The sequence below is a fragment of the Columba livia genome, chromosome 26, assembly GCF_036013475.1.
Source record: "Columba livia isolate bColLiv1 breed racing homer chromosome 26, bColLiv1.pat.W.v2, whole genome shotgun sequence".
In the NCBI taxonomy this organism is placed as follows: domain Eukaryota; kingdom Metazoa; phylum Chordata; class Aves; order Columbiformes; family Columbidae; genus Columba; species Columba livia.
The window spans coordinates 3,231,473-3,246,708 of record NC_088627.1 but is presented as its reverse complement, the minus strand read 5'-3'; the positions used below and the strand labels follow the sequence as shown (position 1 = coordinate 3,246,708).

At 48.5% G+C, this 15,236-nt stretch overlaps 1 protein-coding gene across 4 annotated transcripts in view; it reads right to left on the bottom strand.

The window, feature by feature from the left end:
- CSMD2 (CUB and Sushi multiple domains 2) overlaps positions 1 to 15,236 on the bottom strand; it is a 264,468-nt gene that overhangs the window by 63,066 nt on the left and 186,166 nt on the right. For all 4 annotated transcript variants that reach the window (XR_010468147.1, XM_065041591.1, XM_065041590.1 and 1 more), the window contains 8 exons: positions 13,787 to 13,989; positions 11,847 to 12,038; positions 9,567 to 9,705; positions 8,949 to 9,136; positions 3,489 to 3,683; positions 2,742 to 2,858; positions 668 to 781; positions 443 to 538 (listed from right to left, as the gene is read on the bottom strand). Coding sequence is in view for 3 of the 4 variants with exons in the window: in XM_065041591.1 (XP_064897663.1) it covers positions 443 to 538; positions 668 to 781; positions 2,742 to 2,858; positions 3,489 to 3,683; positions 8,949 to 9,136; positions 9,567 to 9,705; positions 11,847 to 12,038; positions 13,787 to 13,989 (1,244 nt within the window). In the remaining variant the exon portion in view is untranslated. The remainder of the gene's footprint in view (positions 1 to 442; positions 539 to 667; positions 782 to 2,741; positions 2,859 to 3,488; positions 3,684 to 8,948; positions 9,137 to 9,566; positions 9,706 to 11,846; positions 12,039 to 13,786; positions 13,990 to 15,236) is intronic.

The following is a 15,236-nucleotide window of genomic DNA, read 5'->3' as shown; positions in this document are numbered from 1 at the left end:
TTACTGAAGGATCAAGGGGCAAAAGTTTGGCAGCAGGAGAGCTAAACGTACAACAGGCGGAGAGGGAGGATTTTGGAGCTGCCAGACGAGCGCTCAGCTGCTTACACCGAGCAATGTGCTAAAACGCCAGCGGGAAGCATTGCTGGGGTATAAATCTCAAGAACTCACTGTGTACTCAGGGCGTGATTCAAGGAGATACTTCTGATACTAATCCTGGGATGTGTGAGGGTTGAGGCCGAGTGAAAATGGAAATACTGAATACAAAGTACCTACAGGAGCCAGACAGCCCTGCAAGTTCACCGCTACCAAAATAATCTCCTGTGGGATTTCCTGCTCAGTGTGCGGGGACCCACGGGTGCCAAAAGCAGTTCAGGACACTTCAAACCATCGCTGTATTTTTGACTCCTATCTGGGGACAACTCCAGAACACAACTGTACTCACCTTGGTAGACAAAATGAAAACCTTTGGCTGTAGATTGACCCTTGGAACTAAATTTGATGAGAATCTGGTTGGTGGTAGCTAGCGGTAAAGATTCACCTAGATGAGGAGAAAGATAAAACGGGAGAGACAGAGATCACAGCATGAGCTGCACCAACGCGTTTATTAACCGCGGGTTGTATTTTTAACTTGCCTTTCTCCCATCAGCGACAGGGACACGTTCCCTACCTGTGTGAGAGCCCGAGAGGGAGCTGAGGAGCCGCGAGTGCTGGTTGGGGCCGTCGTGGACCTCGATGATGTCGTTGAGCGCCGTCTGGAAGAAGGCGAATTGCCCAAAAACCACTGCGGAGAGAGGGAGCGCGGTGGGACGAGCGGCCCCACGCCGCCCATCGCGGCTGCTTGTATTGCAGGAGCTTGGCAAAGATAAAAAGGGCCTGACTGACAGCCCGGGAAGATGGGAGCCCTTTATTTATCCACAAAGTAGGCATAACAGCCGCAGCAAGCAGCCTCCCCCGTGTTCGCTTGCCAGGGCGCTTTAACACTGATTCATAGGCCGAAAGGGATTTTTAAATGAATCATCCCCTTTGCCTGCCTACAGAACACAAGGTATATAATTTCACCAACTGATAATTATTATTTATTAGTTCTATTGAACCTCTGTCATGAAGCGGGCTCCTCGTTGGGTTAGGCATTGTACAAAACCTGAACTAGATAACAATCCCCGTCCTGAAGAATTTAATCCCTTGGTTGAACTCGTCTGGTCAGCGAGGATGGCTGCTCGGGAGAGACGATGCTCACGATTTTATTAATGGTCCTAAGCCTGTGTACAGAGGCTGCTAACGAGGGGCTGGGCAGCGCTCTGGGTCTCACTGTGTACACTGAAATGCACCCAGGAGCAAGCAGAGCTTACAAAAGGGAGAAAATGATAATGAAAGGATCAGCGCATAGTTTTAGCTCGAGCAAAGAGAGTTTAGCTATTTATCTTTATTTTTCAAAATATAATAAGGGCCTTTTTCCTCCTTAATCTGCACTTAGATATTTTTCTCCCTGTTGTCTCCATCTCTTAGCTTTGCATTTTCAAGTTGTAAGTGCCCAGTTGCGGATTCACAAGCTCAGAGGTCTCTCGCTGTGAAATTCATCATCCACCGAGCTACGACATTTGTTTCCTCACTTTTGGGTTTCCAGCACAGCTGTGATGCTGGGAATGCTGAACAAGTGATGCCAGCACAGCCCGATACCTGCGGCACACAGACCCCGAGAAGGGAAACGCAGAACATTCACTGCTAATGGTTTTCCTGCTTGTCTATAATGAGGCTATTGAAAGGTGGCAGGTGGAGAAGAGAAACTAATTTAGCTGTCACCCTACCTTAAGCAAACCCAGACTTGCAGATCAGGACTGTCCAGCCCTCTCGTTATTGTGTTTCTTAAGACAATATCAAGATCAGGTACAGTAAACCCGGTTAAGAGGGCTAAGAGAGCAGCACAGGAGCCGGGAACGGTGATGGAACGTATGCACTGAAGAGACCACAAGGACCGACTGGATCGATATAATGCACTGAGAAGCAGCATCAAATAGCAGAATTTAGAGACCTTCACCTGCCGGAGCTGTCGGTGCAAGTGCTCTCCAAAAACATTCAATTCCCTTCAAATAGGAAAATATGTAACCAGCTTCCTGCCTCAAAGGTTCTAGAGCATCGATCATTCTCATATTTGAGCTCTGACCAAAATCAAGCAGCACTAGACCCTACAAAAGGAACGCCGGTTCCTTTGAATGGATCTGGCTTTTGTTTGGATCTCGGTTTAGAATTTAATTTACATGTTATTTAAAAATGAAAATTGGTCCGAAGTACCATAGTTGCACAACCACAACAGTGCGCATTGCTGTGCCTCTCGGCACAGATTATTTAGCACCACGGTTAGCGGGTGTTTATGGCAAATACACTTTGTGCTCTCGGAGGGCCTCGGAGTCTGCAGCTAGCATTCATCACCATTAATTATTTTCTGATGATTTCTCAACTCTGCATGAGTGGATACAGTGCAGGAACTGCAAAGGGAATCACAAGATGGTGCTTTTTAGGTTTGGCATTTTTGATACGTTTTTAAATTCAGAAAATTCCTACCATCCTTATTGACTATAACAAAGTATAAACAGCACCCAATAGTGCCCCTTAGTATTTTCCAACCTCCCTTATCTTGATTTATACGTGCACTTATTCTACTGCTTTGTTCAAACAAAAAATGCCAAAGGATAGAGTTGCAGAGACACTAGGACAGATTTTCAAAAGCCATCCAAAGCTGATACCATAGTCCTTGGGCACGACGATGAAGTACAAGCAGACTTGTCCGCTGGTGTAGTTCTGGGGATAATTCGGGGAGAGGACGACGCCGTCAGAGCCCGTGTACTGACCGCCACAGGGAGCTGGAGGGGAGTCAAGCACAGATCACTGAGCAAACCCCACCAAAGCCTGTCCTGAGTCATCAGCTCCTTCCCTGATGCTTCAGATCCACCCCCGGCCCCGCGCTGTGTTTCTGTGCGCCGCCGCCTGTCCCCAGCCACCATCCATCCCACGCTCCAGGCGCTGCCGCCCTCGCTGCAACTTCTTATTAAGAAAATAAAGCTTATCCTAACCCGAGTTCACGTCTGCTTTGCATTTAATTATCAAGCAAGGCTAAGGGTGCCGTGTACGGTGGCGTCGCCCAATGTGTGACTTGTGCTGTTCTCCACCCCATGTTAAAGCTCAGGACCCAACCGAATGAGCTCCTGCTCCCCTGGGAACATCATCCTCCCCACCAGAGCTTTCATTTATCCATTCCCCGCAGACTGACGGCCATCTCCTGACTCACTTCGCAGATTAAGCAGGTCTGCAAACCTGTCATTTAAGCCATTTCCCCATTAAGCCAGAAAACAAACCAAATAAACCCACAAAACCCAAAGGAAAACAAATAACCGTCTCTATGGCCTCGTGAGCAGCTCTGGGCAAAAGCAACGTCAAGCTCTTCACGAGGATAAAGTGCTGAAGCATCTGGCAATAGATCATTCTCGCCTCACCTGTACAGGTAGGTCGAGGTTTGTTCCAGGTGGGTTTCCCATCCTCTCCCATGACGCAGGTCAGCGTGGAGACCCCCTCGATGTCGTACCCTCCGTCGCAGTAGTAAGTGATGGTGGATCCCAGCTTCAGGTCTGTACCCACTCGTGTGCCGTTCTTAATCGATCCAGGATCAAAGCACGACTCCCGGGGATTTTCTGCAAGGGAGAATTGCCAAGATCGTCATTGGTCTGACACAGGTAACCTAAAATGTTGGTTAACGGCATGTTTTTTGGCTTTTGTCATCTAGGAATCTCATTTAAGCATATCATAAGACTAGTGGCATTTGCAGAGTTCAGATTTCAAGCCTTCTCTTGTGTTGCTGAATGCGAGGATTTATACAGGTCACATTCTGGTCCAGAACATTCTCTGACGCTCACTGGAAGAAGGAAGTTTCATTCACACACATATTTATGGCACCCAATCCAATTGACGAGGCAAAGCTTGGATTCCCCTACCTGCACCTGCTCTCTTGCACAGGCTGCAATGAACTTCGCAAACCAGGGCACAGAAACACAGACCAAACACACGACACATTTCGGACGTGCTACATCTGTTTGCATCGCCTCCCTGGCACTTGTTCCCGTACCCACGAGCTGCTCCGCTCTCGCCGTGGAAACACGGGGTGCCATGTGCTGCTGGATCCTCCAGATGTGCAGCACGGCTGCAATTATGGCAAAATGATTACAAGCAGTTAGACAAAATGAAGACATTTTTCTCTCTGTTCGCTATGCCCTGCAGAGTTAAAAACTTCATTTACATATGAAAATTCCAGTAAAGACTCCAAAGCTGTCAGGACTGGGATATTTCCTCCTTTCTTCTTCTGAGGTCTTTTTTATTTTTTTTTCTTCTATTTCTCTGTGTTTTTTCTGCATGAAATATAATTAGAGGCTTTGATTAATCCTGCTCTTTTGTCATTTGGAAATTGCTCATTAAAGATGAGGGCTTTTCTGAGAGCAGTGGGTCTGTGAACAATTATAATGTGTTTAAGCATTAAATCATGGGCTTTTAGTATTTGGGGAAGAGGTGGAGGGAGAAACAGAAAACAGTGAAGCCCCCACATCCTGCTTTTGTTTCTCTGTTTGCAGTGAAAAATAGGATTATTGCCACGGTTTCCTTTATACCACAGCTGAACCACAGCTAGTGATGCAGGTAAACAGGGCACAAAAGGATGGGAAACGTTCCCATCGGGAACAGTCGCCCTGAGCTGCACAATGAGGCCGCTGGTTCTTCCTACAACACCAGTTCCATGTTTTGGGAGCCACTGGTCAACCCTTGGTGCTCCTCACCAGCCATCAGACTGTGTATCAAACCGTGAGCCACCAAGTCCTGGGTTCTCTCTGTGCCAACAGCGTTTTCTGTACAAACTTGAGACTTTTCCTTCGAGCAACCCTGTTCTCAACCAAAGATGCTCCTGTTTATCTGATCCTGGGAAGAGACACAAATATTACTAGAAGCATCATTATCACAGCATGCAAAAGAGAGCTTTGATACTCAGAACGTGATAAAGAAGATCGGGGTTCTACGATAAAAGAACTTAACACTTTTATCCCCTTACTTCCCGTGTATGATCTGCAGGTAGGTCCTGCTGAGACACACAAATCTTGATGATGATGATGATATCAGGACTGAAAAGCTCCTTTCAGTCCCAGCACTGCAACGCCAAGCCCTTGGCTCTCTGCACAGCTCGGTGAACACATTCCATCCTCATTCATCCTGACGCTCGCGAGACATCAGCTGGAGCCGCGAGCAGGTTGTTCACCATCCCTGTGAGTCGATGGATATTCCGGTCACCACGGCCCAGAGGGGACAAACTGCTTCTGGTTATCGATCACCCAAGGAGGCTGAAGATGAGCAGTTCTGTGGCCCAGGGTCCGCTGCAGCACAGAGGCCGTTTGCAACTGCAAACCTTTCATCTACTTTTCCAAAATGCTCTTTCACTCCACGAGCTTGTATTTCTCTGCATTGCCAATATTCACTTTCAGACCCTTTCGGCTTCCTCCTGACCACTCCACGCCTCTCTGGCTGTTCTGAAGAGTCTCGCTGTGTTTCCACTAACAAGCTGATGTGGCTTCAACCTGCCCGCCCGCTCCCGCCCGCTGTCAGGCGCCTTCGCCACCCGCTTGATCTCAGCCTCTGCTCCGGCTTTGAAAAGCCATGACATTCAGCATTCAAGTCACCCTGACTGCTGAAAAGGGAAAAAACAGGGTGGTGGTGGATTGCTGAGCAACAGCCTCTCTGCTTTTGTTGTGTTCTCCTCATTCTCGACTGTTTCTCTGCTCCCTCGAGGGTCTGTGCCCCCAGGGACACCACTCGCCCTCCAGGACAATGTGTCCCGACACGCCGGTCCTGTGCTCATCTCCAGATGAACACTCTGCCGACGACCCGCCCCGACGGTCCCCAGCAGCAGGATACAAAGGGAGCCAAGAGCTTGGCTTGGAGGAAGAATTTGGTTGCGTGGAGACAGCAAAAGACTCATGGAGGGATGTGGGAAAGCCACAGCTTGCCCAGCCTTTGATTTATTAGGCTATGAAGTGAGCACGGCACGGCTTGCCCATTTAGAATTAATGCTTTATTTTCACTCCGGCACTTCAGAAATCAAGGACTTTACCCTGATGTCCCAATTAACATGGATTCAGGCTGCCAAATGTTTAGAAAAGAGTCAAGACTAAAATGCCATGAGAACTGGCTCATTAGGCCGCAGAAAGCAGAAACGCTCTGTGCTTCCCCTCTCCTTTCCCAAGGAAAACTCAAGCTCCTGCACCAGGTCAGGCTTCCATCTGCACATCCCGCAACAGCTTCGGCGCAGCACATCATGAACTCCACATCTGCGAACATGTGTGAGCCTTTACCAACAGCTAAGCCTTAAAACAACCCCAAAAGGAACTGTCTAAAGGCAGTTTGTCATGACAGTCATATCAAAAACAGGACAAACTACACCGTGATCTGGCATCCCGAGCAGTTCCCCTGGCACACTGGACAACCTTGGCCAAAGGATAGATCCATTTCCCAAATGCAAGTTGTTTTAGGGTCAAGCATCATCCCTCATTTCTGTTTTACCAGCAAACAGTATTGCATGTTTTTAAACAGCTTGTTCTGCAATGGATTTTACAGAACAGTGTTTCTGTGGGGAATTTCCACCTTAAATAACCCGTAAGTAATGCTGAATATATGTTTATAAGCTCAGGATGGGCAAAATAGTTCTGGCGAAATAATAATGGATTTGAAATAAGGCTTGGGGTTTGGTGTGGTGGGGTTTTTTTTTTTCCCTTCATTCCTTTGGAAGAGTGAAAAGTAATCAGTTTTGCTTCATTTGCTTTCAATTTCACGCCACTTCACTTCTGGGCTACAACAGAAATGAGAAATACTAAAAAGTATGAGAAAAACTCCTGCTTTGGAGTATCCAGCCTGGAAACCCCTTTCCTCTCCATGCCACAAGTGTGAGAAGCCAAACCTGAGCTTTCGGCACCATTGGGGTGTGTTCCTTGGATTGCGGCAGCGCCAGAGCTTGACCTGCTTCTCTGTCCACGACAACGAGTCCCAACGCTCACAAACTATGAGTGGGTGGGGGGAAGAATAATTTGGGAAGAATCTCTCCAAACAGCCCTTCTGCCTTTTACATTACTGAGTATGGTCTCAAAAAATACTCCTTTTCATGAACCAGACTGACCCCAAAACTCCACTCCCTGCTACATCATCCCAAGAATAAATTCCTCCCCAGTTGCAATCCCAAACTATTGCGTTTTAAGTTTCACCCGCCCCTCTAAACCAAGGCAAGGCTTTATGTCGACAGCAAACCAAACCTCTGCAAATTTGAGCGTGCATGGGGAAAGCACACTCATAGCCTTTCTTTGCTGGTAACATTACACAGAATCACAGGATGTCAGGGGTTGAAGGGCTCTGGAAAGCTCATCCATTGCAATCCCCCCATGGAGCAGGAACACCCAGATGAGGTTACACAGGAAGGTGTCCAGGCGGGTTGGAATGTCTGCACAGAAGGAGACTCCACAACCCCCTGGGCAGCCTGGGCCAGGCTCTGCCACCCTCACCAGGAACAAGTTTCTTCTCAAATTTAAGTGGAACCTCTTGTGTTCCAGTTTGAGCCCATTGCCCCTTGTCCTGTCACTGGTTGTCACCAGAAGAGCCTGGCTCCATCCTCCTGACACTCCCCCTTTCCACATTGATCCCCATGAATGAGTCACCCCTCAGTCTCCTCTTGTCCAGCTCCAGAGCCCCAGCTCCCTCAGCCTTTCCTCACACGGGAGATGCTCCACTCCCTTCAGCATCTTGGTGGCTGCGCTGGACTCTCTCCAGCAGTTCCCTGTCCTGCTGGAACTGAGGGGCCACAACTGGACACAATATTCCAGGTGTGGTCTCCCCAGGGCAGAGCAGAGGGGCAGGAGAACCTCTCTGACCTACTGACCACCCCCTTCTAACCCACCCCAGGTACCATTGGCTTCCTGGCCACAAGGGCCCAGTGCTGGCTCATGGTCACCCTGCTGTCCCCAGGATCCCCAGGTCCCTTTCCCCTACGCTGCTCTCTAATAGGTCATTGCCCAACTTATACTGGAACCTGGGGTTGTTCCTGCCCAGATTAGTTTGATTTTTCATTCTGCTTCATAGCTGTTGGTGTGTCATGGGTGCAAAACAAAAGCTATGTGTTCATCTATGAGAAACCCTGCTGGCAGACTGTATCAGTGTGGCAAAACTGGGAAATTGCCTGGCTGCAGATCCGCCCTCCAACACCTTCCTACGGCACCGCTCCATTCCCACGTCGCTCTCACTGTCATGCTCTATGCAAAACCTGACATCATAAAAGCCAAATTCATTCTTCCCTCTCTGTTTCCTCCCAGCCCCAGAGGACAACTTCCTCTTGAAGAGCCATCGCCCCTGAAACAATTTCAAATGAAGTGCTGAGGCTGTTTGAAATTCAGCCGACACACCGTAGCTGCAGGCGAGCGATACAGTCCCAGTCCCACAGACGATGCAGGATTTCAAGGAGGGACTGACAGATGGCAGCTTTGCCTTTTTTTTCCTCACCCAAATTATTACTAAAAGAGGACTACAAAGCCCCTGGTAATTAGCAGTGTTTTGCACAGAGCTGACACAGGTGCTATTTGGTATTTAGGGAGCTATAGAGGGCTGTAGCACTGACCAAACACAAGGAGATGCTGAGAGAAGACTGTGTCTTTGAACTGTACTTGGGATCCCACGGTGGCAAGGAGCCGAGTATTTGATTTTCTTTCACACAGGCTCCCTCCTGTATTTCTTTTCTTCTCCCTTCAGTTCCCCAAAGGTCTATTTTCTGCAACTTCTCCGACCCAAATCCCAGGTTCTTTTTCAAGCGTGGGGGAATTAAGGAGCAAACTCAAAGCCTCATTCCTTCTCGCGGCAGTTCGGGCAGCACCCCGGGCAGCTCGTACCTGTGTAGTCGATGACAAACCCGGCGTTGCTGACGGATGCGTCGCTTCGGAAAGCAAGGAAGAGGCTGTTACTGCTGCTCTCTATCCTCTCGGGCAGCTGCGAGCCGTAGAAGCTTCCGATCAGGGGGCTGAGTGAATCGGGCCCGTCGTAGATATGAAGGAAATCATAGCCAGGCTCCAAACTGAAGCTGCAAAACCAAAAGAGCGCTTGAAATATGAGCTACAGCAGCCCTAGAGAACAACCGAGATGGTGGTCCTGATGGGCGTGCAACCACACGCTGAGCGTGGGACACTTGTGTCCCCATTCCGTACGTCAGGAATCAAGTGATGCAGAAGCCAGTGTCACTGCAGCCGTTTTCCACGCTGCACCAGCGACACCGTGGTGTTCTGTAAAACCACGGCTAGATCAAAGAGCAGCTGGAATATGTGCATCTTCTCCCAGCTGGAGGTAAGGGCTGAGAACAGGTTACCCAGGACTACGGGACAGTCCCACCAGGTTTGGTTTGGTTCTTTGAGAGGGCAAAGGAGCCCCGTGCAGACCCCGTTCACCCCATGCCCACCACCGCTCTCCCCTCCCTGTCCCACGCAAGTGGAACCAAATGGCTCGCAGGTACGTACGTGTGAAACACCAGGGCAATGACATAATCCGGGGAGACCGTGAGCTGCCAGTCGCACTCCTTGCCCGGCGGGTAGGGCTCCGGGTACTGCGGGGACAGGATCACCCCGGCCGGCCCTGTCAAGATGCCTCCGCAGGGGGCTGAGGAGAATCAAGCAAAGGGATGAGGCTTTGTCTCAGAGAAACTCCAAAAATAGCAGATGAGATGCAGGACGGGAGAAAAGAGCGATAGACAAGGGGACAGAGAGGCGCTTTGCAGGGTTCTCTGATATTAAGACACATATTGCAATATCTTATAGCGACCCTAACAGAGATGAGGCGCATGCACTCACACAGAGCTATAGGTGCCATTAAAATCTTCCTAACATACAAATGTGAGTAACCAGAAAGGGAAAGGTGCTTTATGCTTTTCTGCAACATTTATTTAGGCAACCCCTGGTCCAAATCTGGATGGTATGTTGCTACGTAAGTGAAAACATGTTGTCTGGGTCTAAATGCTTGTTCGTGTTTATTGCAGTCAGCGACACGTTAAATGCCAAGCTGATTGAAAAATCAATTATTACTTTTTTAAGGCTGAAAGTGCCTGCATATATTTCCACTGTGGCACATACACTCACAACTGATTCATTACTGTCAGCCTTTCTGCAGTCTCTTCATGAGGGTCGATGCTCTGAGATTCCCCTGTTGCTCAGATCGATCCTCCCAGATTTGGGATGGGGTGAATGGGGGGGGGCACAACCTGTGTTAAATTCAGGTGTCTGGCATTTCCCTCACCCTTGTGATACACTGATCTCAAATTTTGAGATGCCTTCCTCTTCCAGACTGTAAAGTCAGGGAAAATTCAGGAAGAAACTAAAGTAGACGGACTCATTTTTGAAACGCCTAAGGGAGATGATTGTTCACCACCCTCTGATTCCTTTGAAAATCCCACCCATAGTCTCCAAAGGATTTAAACACCAGAATCCGGTCCGAGCCAGAACTGTTTGGAGCTGGGTCAGGATGCAACTTCAAATACCCCAAACCCCTGGGGGTTGTTTCAGCTGAGGTTCCAGTTCAGCCCACATTGTTTAGGGACTACAGGAGTCGTACAGTAAAGATGGAAAAATACATTTGAAATGCTAAATACATAAAATCCAAGTCCTAAATTAAACCCCATTTTCCAATTCAGCTCTAACCATGCAGCCTGTTAGAGAGTTACTAGAAAACCACTGAGTATTTCTGCAGATCCTCTGTTGCTGAACAGAGGGAAGGAGCAAGACATTGCTTGCATCTCTTTCACAAAGCTTCTGACTCCTGAAACAAGACTTCTGTTCAAAAAGGACCCAACACAGTATCTCCAAGTCAAATTGGAGACACAGAATCACAGCATGTCAGGGATTGGAAGGGACCTCCAAAGATCATACAGTCCAATCCCCCTGAGATCTCATCTCACACCAAGATGAAGGCGCCCGGCTGCATTTCTCTCAAAGGCCAGAGAGCCCAGCGGCTGGTGCGGAACAAAACCCATCGAGATGGGCATGACACGTAACGATATGATTTACTGATAGCTCTGGGAAGGCTAAAAGGACCGTCTCTGTCAGGCTGGAAAGGTGCTGCACTAGATCATAAGACAGTCATTGAGAAACCAAGTCGTCCTGTGAGGAGCATAAATCCTGTGCATGCTGGGGAGGTTTCCTACCTGGCATTAAATCAGATGTTAGAAACAGAACTAATTGATTTTTCTTGCTTGGGATAACAGCGCATAACCAGGAATGAAGGTTGCCGGTAAGTAATTTGTGGCTAGCACTTAATTGGTCAGCAAATTTGATGTTTATTGCTCTTATGTGCTTAGCATGACTATTTTTATATGTCCTGGATATATTAAAAAGAATCACTTTTATGAGCTTCTTTTATTACTTTATGAGCTCAAAGAAAATGTCAGATAGTTCTTTCTCATGACAGAATTTGCTGTCTCCTCATGCAGAAAATATTCACCCATGACCCCAATCCTCTCCACCAACCTGAGTTTTAAAGCAGCCTTTAATTTTGCCTTGTCAGGTTAAATACCATCACTTACACCGCAGTATGTTCTATGAGTTTCCACCATGAACTAGACTCTCATTGTCCCAGATGCTCTGGGAATAAACCTAAAAGGCAGTTCTATGAGACAGCTACCCAAGACATCTATCCCCTGTCATACGCCTCCTCAAACCAGGTGGGACTCATCCCCTCCAGACAGAGCGATCTTGCAGTGGGAACAGGGCAGAGATCGGTGCACTGGGAGGAGGGATTCCTGCTCATACCTGTGCAGGAAGGGGGGTCTGGTTGCCAGAAAAATCTGTTCTCAATCTGCACGCAAGTGATTTTGGCCTCTCCTTGCAGCGCGTATCCTGGATTACACTGGAAGACGATGGAGTCACCGGCCTCTTTGCTGTCGCCGCTCCGGCTCCCGTTCTGGGGAATCCCCGGGTCATTGCAGGAAGTGGCAGTAGAAACTGAAGAGTATTAAAAAGATATTTTATACATATATGTATATATGTATATTTAATACAGGCTTACAGCCCTGGCTGTAGTTAGACTGTCCTTAAGCAGACATCCAAGCAATGACTTCATTCCTCATCTCTCCTCCTTCAGGATCCCTTAAAGTTGCCACAAACTGGTTTTTACTCCGCACTGAGCATCTGCCACTCCAGCTGGTGCAGGCTCTGGGGAACGGCAGGTTCAAGTGCACTACACAGAGTGTAAGTTTGATGTATAATTGTGCACACGCATGTTTACTTAATAAGTCCAGACATCCACTAATCTTACATGGCACTTTTATAGAATTCTGTGTCAGACACATGCTGCAAAATAAACTAATCCGCGAGCGCTTTCCACTTCCCCAGAGCGGCGGAGCAATTTAGCCTTTAGCCTTGTGAAGCATCAGGCCTGACCTTTTCGAAACGCGTGTCCTGCTGCCGTGTCCCTTTGAGGCAGGAGGTGACCCCAACGTCACTGCCCACTGAGCTCACAGCCCGTCAACGCTACAACAACTTAACGGTATGGAAAGTCTGGGAGTAACGGGAGTTTTGCAAGCTTATATAGATCATTAAAGTTCACAAGATCCAAAACTCTAGACTTCTAAGCTTAGGCCTGACTACTTGGTCACACCTTGTGAACAAAGGCTTTGAGCAGAAGCGTTCAACAAAGACCAGCTCCGTATCAGGCGGCGAAGAGCTTATTTCCTGCTAAGTTGATGAGAGTCTATTACACCCAGCAGTTTAGAGCAAGCTCTCCTTCAAAGAGCCGGAGGAAATCCCTCTCTCTCTTTCTGTGTAACTGAAGATAAGGAGCCCAGCCCAGGCTGGTCCTTCCTGGCAGGCTGACACACAAGCCTGGCAAAGGGATGGCAGAGCTGCGTTCTCCCTCTGCCCTGGTCATCCCAGAAGGTCTCGTACCCAGCAAAAACTCTTCCCTGGCCACGCAAAGCACCTGAACAGAAAGCTACGGGTAAAACCTGGGAGAGACACGGCGAACTCAGACACTTCCATGTGTCCGAGTCCCAGGAAGGTTGTATCATCATTCACCAAACAGCCTCCCTGTTTGCTACCAACACCAAAATCGGCATCTGCTGGGTGGTTCCTGGACACGTCAGCAAGGCCTGCACCCTGGAAACCTCTGTGTGAATTCTGACACGTATTACCCTGATATAATTGAAATTAATGTGTTTACAAGGCCGAGCCTCAGGTAACAGCCGCCAGGACTTAGGCAATGACAGACTGCAGGTGCATTACACGTAGTGCTGCTGTGAGCGATGCCATTTTACAGCTGACAGAGCTTTTGTGATCCAGTTTGAGGGATTTTAAATAGAGCTGGTTTTTAGAGACCACTGACCAAGTGCTCTCCGAACGCCTGGGGGAAGCTGCCCGCATCCCACTGCCTCTAAGGGACCTGTGGGAATGCGGTGGAAAATATCTGTAAAGCCTTCTTGTGCATTCCACAACACGCTGCTCTGCATCTTGCTGCCAGGTCCACCACTGTGAAGGTGACTGTAGCAGAGGGGAGCACAATTCACCTGCACTGCAAGGACAAAATGCAAAGGTTTGCAGAGCCTGCACCCAAACGCAATAGAGCACAAATGTCTGAAAGCTCCTGCTATTGCGTTCAATACAATGTCATTTGTTCACCACCAGTGGTTTGCAGATAGACCTGGAATGGCTTATTAGCAACGGCAGGTTTGGACAATGCGGAGTGTAAACCCTACCTGAAAACTGAATAGCAAAGCCCTGCTTGCTGGTGAAGAAATCGGTGTTGAACTGCAGGATGACGGAGTTGAAAGTGCTGTGGACGTCGCCGGGCAGGCCGGAGCCGCTCATCTCCTTCAGCAGGATGCCGTTCTCCACCGGGCCGTCCCAGATCCGCAGCACATCGTGGAACTCCTCGGTGTGGAAAACCATGAAATGGAGCCTGTGTGGCAAAACGGACTGGAAGTCAGACCACAAACCGAGCTCTGCCTTTCCTCCTGAAAGGATGAGAAACGCGGTTGGTACCAACCTAAGGTAGCTTGGCCCACAAGGAATCTAATAAACTATGCTGAGCAAATCTGCACAAATAAAACAGCCAGGTACTGGGCTTAAAACCCTGACAGCCCACAGAGGAAAACAAGGAAGCATTCACTTGGCTGCTTTCCCATTTATTCGGGGCAAACATAAATAAATCAGGTAGAACCATAAAGAGGGAAAAAAAAACACCTGCTGCAATGTACTCAGCAACAAAATGATGTCCACAGAACCTGACAGACACCAAAGGAGCTGAATCATAAATCTACCTAGCAGAGACCTTGAGCAAAGAGGAAAAAAGCCAGACACAAAGAGAATAGGAATGGATGAAAGCAGAGCTGCTCTCCACAGGTGTGCTGGCCCGACTACAGCGGCTTGGTTCTAAATAGCCAAAACTGCCAGAGAAAACTCATTGCTGAAGACCTCAGAAAGGGGGAAACGCTCCTGAAGTGCAACTCTCTAACTTACATGGCAACGATGTGCAGAGTTATTTTCCTGTCTTTCCCTTCTTCCTCTCCTTCTCCTCGTTCTGTTCAGATACAGCTTTATTCAAAAAGCCTTGGTGATTAATTTTAATGTAAGTTATAAAATGAGAGCTTTGTACCATTGTATCATGCGTGAAGAGGATTATTTTTCCAACGGATTACCATAAAAATGAACTTGCTGAAAATGTGCTCTTCTCAACTACCCAGAGATCATCTGTTCTGTTTGAGCTGCCAAAGAAAGCAGAAGAAAGAGCTTTCATGTGTGAGGAAAGGCAGGTCATGAGGTGGATCACCTGCCGAGCTGGCTGATCCTGCACACGCAAACCCACAGCTCTGCTCCTTGGAGTATCACAGAACCCCAGAATGTCAGGGACTGGAAGGGCCCTGGAAAGCTCATGCAGTGCAATCCCCCCATGGAGCAGGAACACCCAGATGAGGTTACACAGGAAGGTGTCCAGGCGGGTTGGAATGTCTGCACAGAAGGAGACTCCACAACCCCCTGGGCAGCCTGGGCCAGGCTCTGCCACCCTCACCCCCAACAAGTTTCTTCTCAAATTTAAGTGGAACCTTTGGTGTTCCAGTTTGAACCCATTGCCCCTTGTCCTGTCACTGGTTGTCACCGAGAAGAGCCTGGCTCCATCCTCCTGACACTCCCCCTTTCCACATTGAT